Here is a 17,788-nt window from a genome sequence, read left to right as displayed (position 1 = left end):
ACAAAATTTTCTATAGAAATAAAATTTTGACAAAATTTTCTATAGAAATAAATTTTTGACACAATTTTCTATAGAAATAAAATTTTGATAAAATTTTCTATAGAAATAGAATTTTGATAAAATTTTCTATAGAAATAAAACTTTGACAAAATGTTCTATAGAAATAAAATTTTGAAAAAACTTTCTATAGAAATACAATTTTGACAAAATTTTCTATAGAAATAAAATTTTGACAAAATTTTCTATAGAAATAAAATTTTGACAAAATTTTCTATAGAAATAAAATTTTGAAAAATTTTTCTATAGAAATAAAATTTTAACATTTTCTATAGAAATAAAATTTTAACAAAATTTTCTATAGAAATAAAATTTTGACAAAATTTTCTATCGAAATAAAATTTTGACCAAATTTTCTATAGAAATAAAATTTTGGCACAATTTTCAATAGAAATAAAATTTTGGCACAGTTTCTATAGAAATAAAATTTTGACACAATTTTCTATAAAATGAAATTTTTTATAGAAATAAAATTTTGACAAAATTTTCTATAGAAATAAAATTTTGACAAAATGTTCTATAAAAAATGAAATTTTGACAAAATTTTCTATAGAAATAAAATTTTAACAAAATTTTCTATAAAAATAAAATTTTCTATAGAAATAAAATTTTGACAAAATTTTCTATAGAAATAAAATTTTTACCACATTTTCTATAGTAATAAAATTTTGACAAAATTTTCTATAGAAATAAAATTTTCTATAGAAATAAAAATTTGACAAGATTTTCTATAGAAATAAAATTTTGACAAAATTTTCTATAGAAATAAAATTTTGACAAAATTTTCTATAGAAATAAAATTTTGACAAAATTGTCTATAGAAATAAAATTTTGACAAAATTTTCTATAAAAATGAAATTTTTTATAGAAATAAAATTTTGACAAAATTTTCTATAGAAATAAAATTTTGACAAAATGTTCTATAAAAAATGAAATTTTCACAAAATTTTCTATAGAAATAAAATTTTGACAAAATTTTCTATAAAAATAAAATTTTCTATAGAAATAAAATTTTGACAAAATTTTGTATAGAAATAAAATTTTGACCACATTTTCTATAGTAATAAAATTTTGACAAAATTTTCTATAGAAATAAAATTTTGACAAAATTTTCTATAGAAATAAAATTTTGACAAAATTTTCTATAGAAATAAAATTTTGACAAAATTTTCTATAGAAATAAAATTTTGACAAAATTGTCTATAGAAATAAAATTTTGATAAAATTTTCTATAGAAATAAAATTTTGACAAAATTTTCTATAGAAGTAAAATTTGGACAAAATTTTCTATAAATTAAAATTTTGACACAATTTTCTATAGAAATAAAATGTTGCCAAAATTTTCTATAGAAATAAAATTTTGACAAAATTTCCTATAGATTTACATTTTTGACTATACAAATAAAACTCAAATATATTGTTCTTTTTTGTCATTATTTATTGCCTTCGTTTGCTTTTGAGTGTTAGTTTTTTTTTTTTTTGTGTTTTGCATTTCGTGTTAATGTTGCATTTCAAAATTTTATTTGTTTCTTTCGCGTATTATAATAATTTCAAATGTTGACTAAAAAATTATTTACTAATTGCTCTTGTTGTGTTATAGAATATTGTATTTTTTCTTAAAAAATACCTTTTAAATTTAAAACAATTTAAAAAGGCATCATCATAGCATGGAGTTAGATGGTATTCAATACATCCTTGATAATTTGTATCTAATAATAATAATAATATTCTTTAGTAACTACTTTATATAAATATAAATTATTATTATTAAAGCATTTATAGCACATTATTTCTCTAGACTACAAAAAAAAAACTTATATATCTTACATCACCGAGGCAAAAACAAATAAGACCAAAAAGTAAATACCCTATGCATATTTTTTAATGTATATGTAAAAAAATATTTTCAAAATTCGTATTGTTTTTTTTTTTTTTTTTTTTTGAGTTTTTCTTAAATAAATTCTTAGGAAAAAATAATTTTGTTATACAATTATTTAAATAAATATAGATATTAAAATCTATTTACAATACATAGTAATTTTTGTGTATAGCGCAGAAGATTGTTTGTTGTTGCTTTTCAAAAAAAAAAATACAATATTTGCTTTGAAGCTTGTTTAGACATAAGAAAAAGGTGGTAGAAAAAGTGTAGAGTTGTTTATCATTTTTATATCACTAATGAAAAGAAATTTGTTCTAAGAGATAAAGCTTATCAAATCGATTGGAAAGCAGCAGCAATTTGGTATTGTTTTCAGAAACACATGAAAAAAAAAATTGCTTAAAAATTTTATGTTTTTTTTTAATCATTTCGAAGAGCAAAAAAGATTAAATTGTGTTCATAAATACAATAAACAATACGATACAATTATTAAAAATCATTCCCAAAACATTCTTCCAAAAAAATCAATATAAATTCTTATTTTATTTATCATAAATTTTATTATACACAAAAAAAAATCTGATTCAATCACGAAATTAATGGTTCAAATTAATTTTTTTATTGAAATGTCTACAACCACATAAATGATAGTAATAATTAAAAAATTAATTGAAAGCAAATAAAAAATTATTTGATCCAATTAAAAAATTAATTGATACTATTAATTTTTGTGATTGATGTTTCTTTCACTTTGTTGAATCAATTAAATTTTTAATTGAATATTTTTTAAAACTCAATTAAAATGTTAATTGGAAAAATGTTCGTGAAATTTTCTTCTGTTTAAATAAATTCCAATATATTATTTTCTTTTTTTAATTTCCAGTACATATTTAAATTTTCCCTACTGTTCTTTAGCCGGTAAATTAAAATTTTTAAATATATTTAAATATTATTTCAAATTAAAATTCTCTTCAAGAGCGTTTTTTGGATGTACTGTAAAGGCAATGACATGGAAAAAACTTCCATTTTTTTTTGGCCAAGCTATACTAATTATTTCTCATAGTTCATGTGAAAACAATACCAAATTACTCACAATATCAATATCACTGCTTATCAACTACCTTGTTAGTCTTCCCCTTCCCATCCCGAACATGTACTACTAGGTACTTCCCCATCTATGTTTGTACTAATATATGGGTAAATAAACTGTGAATACGTCTATCCTTCTCCGTATACACCAATGAATTTAGACCATCCGTCTTGTAACGTAATGCTCCAGATCTTAGTAAGGTTACACGATTTTCATTCTTCTTTTCGGGCTTGTGGCGCAACATTGTATACTCATTGAGATGTGGAGCAAATCGGCATATATCAATATTGCGCGATTTCAAGCGTTCGAAAAGATCATCATCTTCACCACCCCAACCTTCGTACATATTGGACATGCCATTGATGGTACGATATAGCTGCGTACGTATGGCCACTACACCACCAAATAAACCACGATAAGGTAAATGAAAACGCCACATATCCAAGGCGGCACACATATGTCGGGGTAGTTGGGTGCAAGCATACAAACTTCCCAAATTCAAGGGCATCAGATCGACATCGTGTAATATCAGACAAGGAAATTCAAATTCAGCTGCAATCATGGAACCAATATTAAACAATTTTGCCCTATTGAAGGGCTTCTGATCGTATTGCTCGATTAGAAATATACGATAGTGGATATTCTGATGCCTCAGATAGTTATGCATATACGATAGAAATTTATGTAATTGCTGCTCCCGCTGCCTATAAGGCACTATAATGGCTGTGCTATACTGTGCACGACAGTCTTCCGGATAATACTCGCCTCCGGCTAGGATCTCTTCCGGTTTTATTACTTCCACATTATATTGGGATGTGTACATATAACGATTCTCGGCAATGATATCCTCATAATGGCACTGTTCCATATGTTGTTGTGAGATATTTGTTGTCACTTGACTGACCAAGGCTTCAGGTATATCCTCTGTACGTATGTAATCATAGTGTGAAGCAAATCGATGTGGTAAAACGGAATAAATCAAGAGTATACAGCAGGTAATTTTGGCTAGTAATTCAGCAAGATGATGCTTTCTTTGGAAAATCTTCTTAACACTTTTCAACATTTTTTTGCGAAGAAGTTTGCTGCGAGAGGTCAGAGTTTTAAGTTTTCTAGGCGTTTTTGTTTAGCTTAAAATTGATCTTAAATTAATTTGACATTTTCTTGTATTCTTTGGATTTTTGCATTGAAATTTCACTTTAGTTTTAGTCCTCCTTGACTATTATTGTGCGAGAAACTCTTGCGGCCTCTTTGATAACCACGAAGAGGCCGTAAACCCATACGGACGAGGTTAGAATTAAAACAAAAACAAAACATGAACTGGATAATCAATTTTTGGTCTCTATAGAAGGGCGCTGAGGGGTGTAACGGCATAATGCAGCTCACAAGGGCTACAGCAAGCAGCTGTGATTGACAGATGTTCATGTGGAATATACCTAAATGAAAACGCACAACATATATTGCTGTCATAATTCGTATATCCGGATAATTGTTGGGGAAATTTAGGCGGATTGATTGCAAAACAATCAAGGCAATTTTTTTTCGGAAACTATACTCATAAAATAGGACGAAAGGCCTTTGGGTCTTCAAATGGCGCCATAAGTCGTCGGTCTATGCAAGTAAAACTCCTTTTAACTTTTTTTTTATAATTCACTTCCAGAATAGAGGCCGTTAAGATGTCCGGCTTTCACATTTAAATGTTCTTCAATCGACGCAAATGTCTTTCCTGCAAGCCTTGTTTTGAGATCAATAAACAGGAAATGGGAGACAGATATGGAGAATACGACTGATGCGAAAGTAATTCGAAGCCCAATTCATAGATTTTTGGGAAATGTATGTTATATTAATTAGATGCATAATGGTATCCTAAAATAAAGAAGAAAAATTGACGCCCGACTATTACGTTTTTCCACGATTTGGAGCTAGAGTTCCAAAAGTCGAAAATCTTTTCGACTAATCGATTTTTTGTCAAAAACAACTTTTGATAAATTTCGTAAATGGCCAATCGACTTTTTATTTTTTTTTTAATCGAATAATCCACGTCATTAATTTCAACTGTATACTTTTCCCTAAAAAAGTAATTTAAATGAAGGCACTAAATTCTTATTAACCATTTGGTTGCAATAGCAAACGTTGCTTCACTCAGAAGGCATAATTCATAGATCTGAAAGCTTTTACATTTATACACGCAAATTTTTAAGGTCAGGGGTAGGTTTTTCATTGATTGATTGATTTTTTAATACTGATTGATTTTTTCGAAATGTTTATAAACGCATTTGGTCTTGATAATGTAAAAATTCTGTAAGTTGGGGTTTAATTAGTAACGAATCGGCACATGAAATTTCTACCAACGCTAGTTGTACAAAAATTTACATTTACGGCTTTCGATATTAAATTTCAGACTTGTGGACGAGTCTGATTTTTTGATTTCAAAAAAAAAAAAATGATTGCCAAAATCCAACATAAACAATCGATGAGCTGATTTTCGAAAACGTCAAGTCTATTAATCACATTTTTTGAAAACATATTTGTATACTCCCCATCCGTTTGTAACACATAGAAATATTGGTCTAAGACACCATAAAGTATATATATTCTGGGTCGTGGTGAAATTCGATAGCTTGTTTCGTTCCGTTAGATCGACTTGAAATTTGGCAGGTATTGATGTGGATCAGATGGGATTGCAAATGGACCATATCGGATAACTTTTACGTATAGCCCCATTATAAACCGAACCCCTAGAGTTGGCTTTCGGAGCCTCTGGGAAGAGCAAAATTCATCCGATCCGGTTAAAATTTGATACGTGGTGTTAGTATATGGCTCCATATCGGTCCATAATTATATAAGGCCGGTACTATGTTCATTCTTGCGAAAAATTTTTATGGAAACCATTATTTCGCACATAGAAAGCGATGTTTTTTTAGGTAGCTTGGAGCGCTATTTTACAGAGAGCGATATTGGATTAAGTTGGTGGTTGTTGCTTGTTTTTACAAAATAACATTTTATTTTTCCTTGGGCAATTGATCTGCTATTCCTTTGATCCTTTGTATAGTTTCGGAACAAAAATATGGTCCGTGTTTGAATTATAAACCCGCACAAATAGTTTTTAATAAATAAATTATTTCTTAATTCACATTGCAAATGGCGCCGTGCTATAAACGTCAGTTTTTCAACACGAAAAAACAAAGTATCACAAATGGAAAAAATTTCGCAAATTTTTCGCATGTTTGGTTTTGTATGGAGTTTCAATGCGAAAACCGAACAGAGTACCGGCCTTAAAAGGGAAATTGTTCACAAATATAGTATTCGAATGGTAAACTTGTTGATAATGAAAGAAAAATGATGTATGCGACACTTTATTTCTCCTGTACTTCTTAGTGTACCACTGCTTGTACATATAACAAATTGGCTGATAAGTCCCCTGTCTAACAAAGTAAAACACATTTTTTTGTCAAAATTCGTTTTTATTATTCAACATAGTTCCCTTCAAGAGCGATACAACGATTATAACGACCTTCCAATTTTTTGATACCAAATAGGCCTCAGTTTCGGCGATCACCTTTTCATTGCAGCCAATTTTTTTCCCTGTGAGCATCTTTTTGAGATCTGAGAACAAGAAAAAGTCGCTGAGGGCCAGATCTGGAAAATACGGTGGGTGGGGAAGCAATTCGAAGCCCATGAATTTTTGCCATCATTCTCAATGACTTGGGACACGGTGCGTTGTCTTGGTGGAACAACACTGTTTTTCTTCTTCATATGGGGCCGTTTTACCGCGATTTCGTCCTTCAAACGGTCCAATAACGCCATATAATAGTCACTGTTGATGGTTTTCCCTTCTCAAGATAATCGATAAAAATTATTCCATGCGCATCCCAAAAAACAGAGGCCATTACTTTTCCAGCGGACTTTTGAGTATTTCCACGCTTCGGAGACGGTTCACCGGTCGCTGTCCACTCAGCCGAATGTCGATTGGACTCAGGAGTGTAGTGATGGAGCCATGTTTCATCCATTCTCACATATCGACGGAAAAACTCGGGTGTATTACGAGTTAACAGCTGCAAACACCGCTCAGAATCATCAACAATCATCAAATCATCAGAATCATCAACAATCATCATTTTGCACAGAGCTTCCGTATATCCAAATATTGATGAATGATATGACCAACACGTTCCTTTGATATCTTTAAGGCCTCTGTTATCTCGATCAACTTCATTTTACGGTCATTCAAAATCATTTTGTGGATGTTTTCGTCGGTAACCACCTCTTTCGGGCGTCCACTGCGTTCACTATCCTCCGTGCTCATTTCACCACGCTTGAATTTTGCATACCAATCAATTATTGTTGATTTCCCTGGGGCAGAGTCCGGAAACTCATTATCAAGCCAAGTTTTTGCTTCCACCGAATTTTTCCCCTTCTGAAAACAGTATTTTATCAAACACGAAATTCCTTTTTTTTTCACAATAACAAAAGTTGCTTCACAAAAGACGCTCTATCTCACAAACTAATTGACTTACAGACGTCAAATTTTGACACGAATCATTTTAAGGTTGGTACTATATAAAAATGCATTTAATACTAGCGACGCCATCTATGTGTCAGACCGGGAACTTATCAGCCAACCTGTTATTTACAACTCTGCTTAACATATTAGTACTAACACATTTTGCAGTGTAACTTTTGAGTCGTTCAATAAACCTTGATTCAAACACAACAAAACTGATTTATTTGTTAAGACACCAACCATATCCGTAACCTTAAGGGTATTTATAAAACAAAAAACCTGGAAGTAAAAATAATTGAAATTAAAAAGTGGCACAGTATGAAGAAAATTATCGCCGCTTGAAAAAAGTGGTAACGGCAACACTAATTACAATCAATTTTGTTGTACGGTTTATAAGTTGAAAATTGGGGGTTTAAGGTGGGCATGAAGTTCGAGTTTAGCCGCTAAAATCGCTAAAGTGAAAACTAAATCAGTAAGAAAAATGCATGAAATTATACATATTTGTTGCAAATTTTATTATAACTTGATGGGGAAAAGCCCAAAGCAAATTTTCACAAAGTTTGTATTCCTTAAAAAGGATTATTAAAGAAAAGTAATCGTGAAAAAAATGACGTTTTTAGCGGCCAAACTCGATTACTTTTCTTTAATAATCCATTTTAAGGAATACAAACTTTGTGAAAATTTGCTTTGGGCTTTGTGAAAATTTGCTGAGCTTCTAAAAATAAATTTCGTGTTGTTGCATTACTGCAGTAACAAAACACACAAAAAATTTTTTTTCTGATTCAATCACGAAATTAATTGATCCAATTAATTTTTTAATTGAAATGTCTTCAATCACGAAAATGATAGTATCAATCACAGTTTTAATTGGACATAGAAAAAATTCTTGATTAAAAAATTAATTGATTTCATTACCAAATTTCAATTAATTTTTTAATTGATTCAATTAAAAATTTAATTGATGTTGATTGCAAAACTCAATTAATTTAGTAATTAAAAAAAGGTAACTATTTTCAATTACATTCTGAATTGGCTTAGAATTTTTATTTGGCTTAACAATTGATTGTTTGAAAAAAATTTTAATTAAAAATTAAAAAAAAAAATTCATCACTTTTTTAACTGAGTTAGTCTTCCGAATTTGATTAAAAGTTAATTGTATCAATTAACTTTTTAATTAAAAATTTTAAAATTTTCAATCATTGATTTAATTAAATTAATGTTTCTATCTTGATTAAAAAGTTAATTGTACCAATTAATTTATTAATTGAAAAAAGTTGCAACTTCAATTAACTTTTTAATTGGAAATATTTTGGTGATATTTTTTTCTGTGAACGAAATAGAAATAAGATTAAGGGACTTGTAGTTATATGAAAAGATGATGTACAATTTGTAAGAGGAAAATTCCTAGATGTTTTCTCCATAAGGAGTTAGCATAAAGGGCCCAAAATTGAGTTATCTATACCAGCTAGATCTATACTGAAGGCTGTGGAAAGGTTCATTCGCCCGAACCGATGTTAGAAATATATACTGTAGAAACCTATTTTCCAATTCAACAACTATCCAAACCACGTTCTGCTAATAGGAGTTCACAACAAATTATCTATATATACCGAAGCATGTACAGTCTAGGCGTGTATAGATTTGTATCTGGCGTTTTTTTCAATGACTCAATTAATCAAGTTCCTTAATCTAAATTTGTCCATAAAGCTCGATTAATAATTGTAAAATTAGATATAATGCATTTGGATGTTAATTGCCTGTTTCGGTATCAGGCTAATATGAAAAATATTCCCCATCAAGTTATAATAAAATTTGCAACAAATATGTATAATTTTATACCTTTTTTTACTGATTTAGTTTTCACTTTAGTGAAAAAATGACGATTTTAGCGGCTAAAGTCGAACTTAATACCCACCCTAAGCATTAGCGTAGCTAGACAATTTTCCTAGGGGGGGGGGCTATAGCCCCCCCTAGCTAAAAATTTATAGACTGAACTCATAGGTTCAATTATTGTTTTATTTCATAAAAAAGAATAAAAAATAGACATCAAAATAATATATAATAAAGCAACTAAAAGTAGTTCCACACTTTTCCCAGCAAAAAAATTGGGATTTGTTTTAAAGGCACAACTTTAAAAGCGCTTCCAAAAATGTCCTCACAAAGAAGTTATTTATATTAACTACACAGGAAGTTTTTTACTTCAGTTTTTTCATATTTTAATGCGTAATTTTTGTTTTCATTTTTCAAATAGATTAAAAAAAGAGTAAGAATAAATAAAATGGTAAAAATTATTCAAATTTTGCCACAAAAATGCTAAATCCATTATAGAAAATTCTTTTTTTTTTATTTATTTATTTTTATTTTTTTTGATTCTTTTTTATTATATTTTTTATTCTAATTAATGTTATAATTCAAGTCAATTATTCAAAGAATTGTGTAGTTTTTGGGTCATATATGGTCTAGCGACTTGACTCTTTATGAAATAAATAAATAAATAAATAAATAAAATCGATAATTTTTGAAAATATTCAAACAAGCGTTGGAATGCATTAAAAATCATAAAAAAAATATAAAAATTATTATAAATTAATGTTTCGTAAAGCTCGAGGTCTTTATAAATATTTATATAATTCTAACAAAAGGTCGACGAAAAATCAAATAAAAAACGAATAAATAAAAATTATTTATTTGGGAAAATATCACACAATTTTTTAATTCACATTCAAAACTCGTTCTATGACGAGTTCATATTACATTCATCGCTTCTCCGCCAATTTTGCACCACTTCCGGACCCACGATTGTGCATGAAAGTCTTTAGCGGAACTTTGTGCGGTTGTATATACTTGTTTAATTTTTATAAAAATGTAAAATCGTAAATAGGTTTTCAAATTCTGGGGGGGGGCTAAATTTTTTCTGGGGGGGTCTAAGCCCCCTCCACAGAGGCCTTCCTACGCTTATGACCTTAAGAGAGAATTTTTTTCTCCACAAACAAAACAAAAATCACCTTTGTATTTCAGTCTTTTTGTATATTTGGTTTAGATTTCTTATTGTTCTCTCTATAACGAGAATACTAAAATGTTTGCATTTCATAACGACGATTCAATTCCAATTCATCCATTTCTTGTAAAGGTGTTATATTTTGTCGACGATTTTTCAATTGTTTATAGGCGGCCTTTGTTCGCTTTATCGGTCGTAAAACTTTAAGACCATAAATTAAGGCTGTAATCAATGTAACAGCCAATAGAATCATAACAATGGTAAAGACCAAATGGTGGGGATCAGAAGCGGAGCGTATATAAACGATAATTTTGCTTTGTTCTTCGGTTCCATTACCATGCGCAGCAGCAGGTATACAATAACGTTCCTCTTTATCAGAAGTGGAATTAACTGTGTCATCGGATCCCTTCCATTGGGGATTTAATTGATAGTTTTGCAAACAAATGCATTTCAAATCATTGGGGTTGGTTGCATTTATTCGGGTGCAAAGAGAATTTGATGGGCAATCAAATTGGGGATTTGGCAGGAAACAGGGTATCACTAAAAGATGTGAGAAATTTTAGTTGTTTTTTTTATTGGTGGAATAATTCAGTTTATATTACAAAGATCACTGTCACTATCTTCCTTTCCATGGATGTCGTTATTTTGTTGTTGCTCATCTCCATTGATCATTGTCACCATCATTAGTATAATTATCATTAAGCCATAGCATGGCTTTATTAAAACTTTACATTTGCCCATGTTTTTTAATTCGTTTTTGTTTTAGTTAACACTTTTTGTTCTTGTTTTTTTTTTTCTAATTAACAATTTTAAATGCTATCATGTCGGCTTCAATTACGTTACTAAAATGCAAATATTGTTGGGGTCCACGTATTTGCTGTTATAGATAGGCCGCCGCCGCCTAGCTTTTGTTTGGTAGTCGTTGGCGGGGGCATTGCTTTTTATTTTGTATTTAATTTGTAACAGTCCGTTCGTTCTTTAGCAGTACTTTGCACACTTACGCCCGTTCTATGATCTTAAATTTTGTGTTTATCTTATCTTCTCACATAGTAGAATTAAAAAAGACTGGTCGTATCTTTTTATTTTGTTTGATGTTCACTTGAAGCTATTCTCTTAATGGTTATTCCTGGTGTCGGGAATTCTGTCGATGGCATAGATTGTGCTCCACCATGGTGACTCTCTTTATGCAGGGAACTCACTGCATCGAACAGTGGGATTTTCTTGTCAAGCCTCATTTTTAAAAATCTTTACATTAACTTTCTGAGGAGCACATATTTCGTTGTGTTCTACTGAATGAATAAACAGTTGAGTAAGGCAAACGATCGGCCACAATCGGCCTTTGTTGTCAAACAAAAAGATTCTACTCTCTGTCGTTCGAGAGAACGACCATATCAGCCAGATAATAAATTATTTAATAAAAAGCAAACCACGTTGTGCCAATAATGGGCATTCCCCCCCAAATGAACCATAATGAACTTTTGTTGGATTATAGCAATAAACAATTATTATAAATTTTCCCATACGTAATTTTGTTTATTCGAGATTATGGAAAAGTCCATTGGTAATATCCGCACAGGTAAATAAAATATTTTCATGATGCATCACAAAGATAGAGAAAAAAGCATAAGCAAAATATTACTGAAAGCAGCAACAGAACAGGATTTTTTTTTAACTTTGGGTCTTCCATAGAAAAATCGGTTTAAAATGTTAGCTTATCGTAGCAGTTTTGTGAAGCTGTTGTCCTTGCTTTGATTACAATTCAGACTGCCAGCTTTCGTTACGACTAAAGTATGCACGTGACACGAAATTGTCGTGACAAAATTTTCTATAGAAATAAAATTTTGACAAAATTTTCTATAGAATTAAATTTTGACAAAATTTTCCATAGAAATATAATTTTGACAAAATTTTCCATAGTAATATAATTTTGACAAAATTTTCTATACAAAATATAATATTGACAAAATTTTCTATTGAAATAAAATTTTGACAAAATTTTGCATATAAATAAAATTTTGATAAAAATAGTTCTATAGAAATAAAATTTTGACAAAATTTTCTATAGAAATAAAATTTTGGCAAAATTTCTATAGAAATAAAATTTTGACAAAATTTTCAATAGAAATAAAATTTTGACAAAATTTGCTATAGAAATAAAATTTTGACAAAATTTTCTATAGAAATAAAATTTTGACAAAATTTTCTATAGAAATAAAATTTTGACAAAATTTTCTATAGAAATAAAATTTTGACAAAATTTTCTATAGAAATAAAATTTTGACAAAATTTTCTATAGAAATAAAATTTTGATAAAAATAGTTCTATAGAAATTTTGATAAAAAATAGATATAAAATTTTGATAATAAATTTCTATAGAAATAACATTTTGATAAAAAAAATAGAAATTTAGAAATAAAATTTTGACAACATTAGAACTAAAATGTTGACAATATTTTCTATAGAACTAAATATTTGACAAAATTTTTTATAGAAATAAAATTTTGATAAAAAATTTCTATAGAACTATAATTTTGATAAACAATTTTGATAAAAAAATTCTATAGAAATAAAATTTTGATCAAAAATTGCTATAGATATAAAATTTTGATAAAAAATTTCTATAGAACTAACATTTTGATAAAAAAAATTATAGAAATACAATCTTGACAAAAAATGTTGATAAAAAATTTATATAAAAATAAAATTGTGATAATATTTTCTATAGAAATAAAATTTTGACAAAATTTTCTATAGAAATAAAATTGTATCAAAAAATTTCTATAGACATACAATTCTGACAAAATTTTCTATAGAAATAAAATTTTGATAAAAATATCTATAGAAATAAAATGTTGATAAAACATAAACATATAAAATTTTGATAAAAAATGTCTATAGAAATAAAATTTTGACAAAATTTTCTAAAGAAATAAAATTTTGACAAAATTTTCTAAACAAATTAAATTTTGACAAAATTTTCTACAGAAATAAAACTGTGACAAAATTTTCTATAGAAATAAAATTTTGACAAAATTTTCTATAGAAATAAAATTTTGACAAAATTTTTGTATAGAACTAAAATTTTGACAAAATTTTCTATAGAAATAAAATTTTGACAAACTTTTTGTATAGAACTAAAATTTTGACAAAATTTTCTATAGAAATAAAGTTTTGACAAAATTTTCTATAAAAATAAAATTTTGACATAATTTTCTATAGAAATAAAATTTTGACATAATTTTCTATAGAAATAAAATGTAATAATTTTCTATAGAAATTTTCAATAGAAATAAAATTTTGACAAAATTTTCTATAGAAATAAAATATTGATAAAAATGTTCTATAGAAATAAAATTTTGACAATAATTTTATATAGAAATAAAATTTTTATATTACATGTTAGCCTGATACCGAAACAGGCAATTGACGTCCAAATGCATTATATCTAATTATACAATTATTTTTCGAGCTTTATGGACAGATATAGATTAAGGAACATGGTTAATAGAGCCATTGAAAAGAAAACGCCAGATACCAATCTATACACGCCTGGACTGTACATGTTTCGGTTCGGGCGAATGAACCTTTCCACAGCCTTTAGTATAGATCTGGCTGGGAGAGATAACTCAATTTTGGGCCCTTTATGCTAACTCCTCATGGAGAAAACATTTGGGAAATTTCCTCTTACAAATTGAATCATCTTTTCTCCCACTGTACATCATCTTTTCATATAACTTACAAGTCCCTTAATCTTATTTTTATTTCGTTTTGTTACATAGTAATGCAACAACACGAAATTTATTTTTAGAAAGCTAATTTGTTAGAATTCACCTAAGTGGTGAAAAGTCGAACAATGCTTATTGTTTCTACAGTCAACTACAACATATGACAATTAACAGAAACTGGTTTCCAGGAAACAACAACAATTCTAACGCGTACATTAGTCGTGTTTTTCCTAGTTTTACGACGGGCTCATCGTTGCTTATTATATTACATGTTAGCCTGATACCGAAACAGGCAATTGACGTCCAAATGCATTATATCTAATTATACAATTATTTTTCGAGCTTTATGGACAGATATAGATTAAGGAACATGGTTAATAGAGCCATTGAAAAGAAAACGCCAGATACCAATCTATACACGCCTGGACTGTACATGTTTCGGTTCGGGCGAATGAACCTTTCCACAGCCTTTAGTATAGATCTGGCTGGGAGAGATAACTCAATTTTGGGCCCTTTATGCTAACTCCTCATGGAGAAAACATTTGGGAAATTTCCTCTTACAAATTGAATGGCTCTATTAACCATGTTCCTTAATCTATATCTGTCCATAAAGCTCGAAAAATAATTGTATAATTAGAAATAAAATTTTGACAAAATTTTCTATTGAAATAAAATTTTGACACAATTTTCTATAGAAATAAAATTTTGATAAAATATTCTATAGAAATAAAATTTTGAAAAAATATTCTATAGAAATAAAATTTTGACAAATTTTCTATAGAAATACAATTTTGACATTTACTGTAGAAATAAAATTTTGACAAAATTTTCTATAGAAATAAAATTTGACAAAATTTTCTATACAAATAAAATTCAAGAGATATTTATACACCCAAAAAATTGTCGTTAATAGGAGGAATCGTAATATGTATAATATAGCAAATACTGAAATAAAATATTTCTTTCGACGAATAATTATTTTTGTTTTTTCATACTAACCAAAAGAATTTTAACAAAAATTTCAAAATATTTGTTTTTTACATATTATTACAATTTTAATGCGAGCTAATTGGACATGCAGATTAAGGAATTGGCACTATTAAGCTATTGAAAGAAAATGCCAAATACCCATCTTAAAAGCCTGACTATACATGTATTTCACATGACAAAATTTTGCTACAGAAATAAAATTTTGATAAAAAACAATTCTATAGAAATAAAATTTTAATAAAAAATAGATATAAAATTTTGATAATAAATTTCTATAGAAAGAACATATCGTTGCGACTAAAGTATGCTCGTGACACGAAATTGTCGTGAAAAAATTTTCTATAGAAATAAAATTTTAACAAAATTTTTATATGGAAATAAAATTTTGAGAAAATTTTTTTATAGAAATAAAAATTTGACAAAATTTTCTATAGAAATAAAATTTTAACAAAATTTTCCATAGAAATATAATTTTGACAAAATTTTCTATAGAAATAAAATTTTTACAAAATTTTCTATAGAAATAAAATGTTGACAAAATTTTCTATAAAAATAAAATTTTGACAAAAATTTCTATAGAAATAAAATTTTGACAAAATTTTCTATAGAAATAAAATTTTGATAAAAAAATTGCTATAGATATAAAATTTTGATAAAAAAATTGCTATAGATATAAAATTTTGATAATAAATTTCTATAGAAATAACATTTTGATAATAAATTTCTATAGAAATAACATTTTGATAAAAAAATTTGAAATTTAGAAATAAAATTTTGACAACATTAGAACTAAAATTTTGACAAATTTTTTTATAGAAAAAAAATTTTGAGAAAATTTTCTATAGAAATAAATTTTTGAGAAAATTTTATTTCTATAGAAATAAAAATTTGATAAAAAATCTTCTATAGAAATAAAATTTTGACAAAATTTTCTATAGAAATAAAATTATGACAAAATTTTCTGTAGAAATAAAATTTTGACAAAATGTTCTATAGAAATAAAATTTTGACAAAATTTTCTATACAAATAAAATTTTGAGAAAATTTTCTTTAGAAATAAAATTTTGACAAAAATGTTCTATAGAACTAAAATTTTGATAAAAAATTTCTATAGAAATAAAATTTTGACAAAATTTTCTATAGAAATACAATTTTGACATTTTCTGTAGAAATAAAATTTTGACAAAATTTTCTATAGAAATAAAATGTTGACAAAATTTTCTATAGAAATAAAATTTGACAAAATTTTCTATACAAATAAAATTCAAGAGATATTTATACGCCCAAAAATATTGTCGTTAATAAATAGATATAAAATTTTGATAATAAATTTCTATAGAAAGAACATATCGTTGCGACTAAAGTATGCTCGTGACACGAAATTGTCGTGAAAAAATTTTCTATAGAAATAAAATTTTAACAAAATTTTTATATGGAAATAAAATTTTGAGAAAATTTTTTTATAGAAATAAAAATTTGACAAAATTTTCTATAGAAATAAAATTTTAACAAAATTTTCCATAGAAATATAATTTTGACAAAATTTTCTATAGAAATAAAATTTTTACAAAATTTTCTATAGAAATAAAATGTTGACAAAATTTTCTATAAAAATAAAATTTTGACAAAAATTTCTATAGAAATAAAATTTTGACAAAATTTTCTATAGAAATAAAATTTTGATAAAAAAATTGCTATAGATATAAAATTTTGATAAAAAAATTGCTATAGATATAAAATTTTGATAATAAATTTCTATAGAAATAACATTTTGATAATAAATTTCTATAGAAATAACATTTTGATAAAAAAATTTGAAATTTAGAAATAAAATTTTGACAACATTAGAACTAAAATTTTGACAAATTTTTTTATAGAAAAAAAATTTTGAGAAAATTTTCTATAGAAATAAATTTTTGAGAAAATTTTATTTCTATAGAAATAAAAATTTGATAAAAAATCTTCTATAGAAATAAAATTTTGACAAAATTTTCTATAGAAATAAAATTATGACAAAATTTTCTGTAGAAATAAAATTTTGACAAAATGTTCTATAGAAATAAAATTTTGACAAAATTTTCTATACAAATAAAATTTTGAGAAAATTTTCTTTAGAAATAAAATTTTGACAAAAATGTTCTATAGAACTAAAATTTTGATAAAAAATTTCTATAGAAATAAAATTTTGACAAAATTTTCTATAGAAATACAATTTTGACATTTTCTGTAGAAATAAAATTTTGACAAAATTTTCTATAGAAATAAAATGTTGACAAAATTTTCTATAGAAATAAAATTTGACAAAATTTTCTATACAAATAAAATTCAAGAGATATTTATACGCCCAAAAATATTGTCGTTAATAAATAGATATAAAATTTTGATAATAAATTTCTATAGAAAGAACATATCGTTGCGACTAAAGTATGCTCGTGACACGAAATTGTCGTGAAAAAATTTTCTATAGAAATAAAATTTTAACAAAATTTTTATATGGAAATAAAATTTTGAGAAAATTTTTTTATAGAAATAAAAATTTGACAAAATTTTC

The 17,788-nt window shown here is 26.6% G+C and overlaps 2 protein-coding genes across 2 annotated transcripts; both read right to left on the bottom strand.

The window, feature by feature from the left end:
* Positions 1 to 2,751: 2,751 nt before the first annotated feature.
* On the bottom strand, positions 2,752 to 4,382 carry beta4GalNAcTB (beta1,4-N-acetylgalactosaminyltransferase B). The gene has a single exon (XM_075289486.1). The coding sequence runs from the start codon at positions 4,084 to 4,086 to the stop codon at positions 3,109 to 3,111; it is 978 nt and encodes a 325-aa protein (XP_075145601.1). The 5' UTR covers positions 4,087 to 4,382; the 3' UTR covers positions 2,752 to 3,108.
* Positions 4,383 to 10,530: 6,148 nt separating this feature from the next.
* Positions 10,531 to 11,842, bottom strand: LOC142220385 (uncharacterized). Its single transcript, XM_075289485.1, has 2 exons — positions 11,125 to 11,842; positions 10,531 to 11,062 (listed from the first exon to the last, which is right to left on the bottom strand). Exons 1-2 carry the CDS (start codon positions 11,261 to 11,263, stop codon positions 10,596 to 10,598), a joined length of 606 nt encoding a protein of 201 aa, XP_075145600.1. The 5' UTR covers positions 11,264 to 11,842; the 3' UTR covers positions 10,531 to 10,595.
* Positions 11,843 to 17,788: the final 5,946 nt, after the last annotated feature.

Source organism: Haematobia irritans, chromosome 1 (assembly GCF_050003625.1).
Source record: "Haematobia irritans isolate KBUSLIRL chromosome 1, ASM5000362v1, whole genome shotgun sequence".
Classification (NCBI taxonomy): domain Eukaryota; kingdom Metazoa; phylum Arthropoda; class Insecta; order Diptera; family Muscidae; genus Haematobia; species Haematobia irritans.
This window is presented reverse-complemented; position numbering and strand designations above follow the sequence as displayed.

What these genes read in the sequence shown, in the direction of transcription:
- beta4GalNAcTB (XM_075289486.1), bottom strand. Translation starts at nt 4,086, where the DNA reads ATGTTGAAAAGTGTTAAGAAGATTTTCCAAAGAAAGCATCATCTTGCT.
- LOC142220385 (XM_075289485.1), bottom strand. Translation starts at nt 11,263, where the DNA reads ATGGGCAAATGTAAAGTTTTAATAAAGCCATGCTATGGCTTAATGATA. An exon ending in AGATAGTGACAGTGATCTTT is followed by an intron (nt 11,063 to 11,124) that starts GTAATATAAACT and finishes CACATCTTTTAG; the next exon opens with TGATACCCTGTTTCCTGCCA.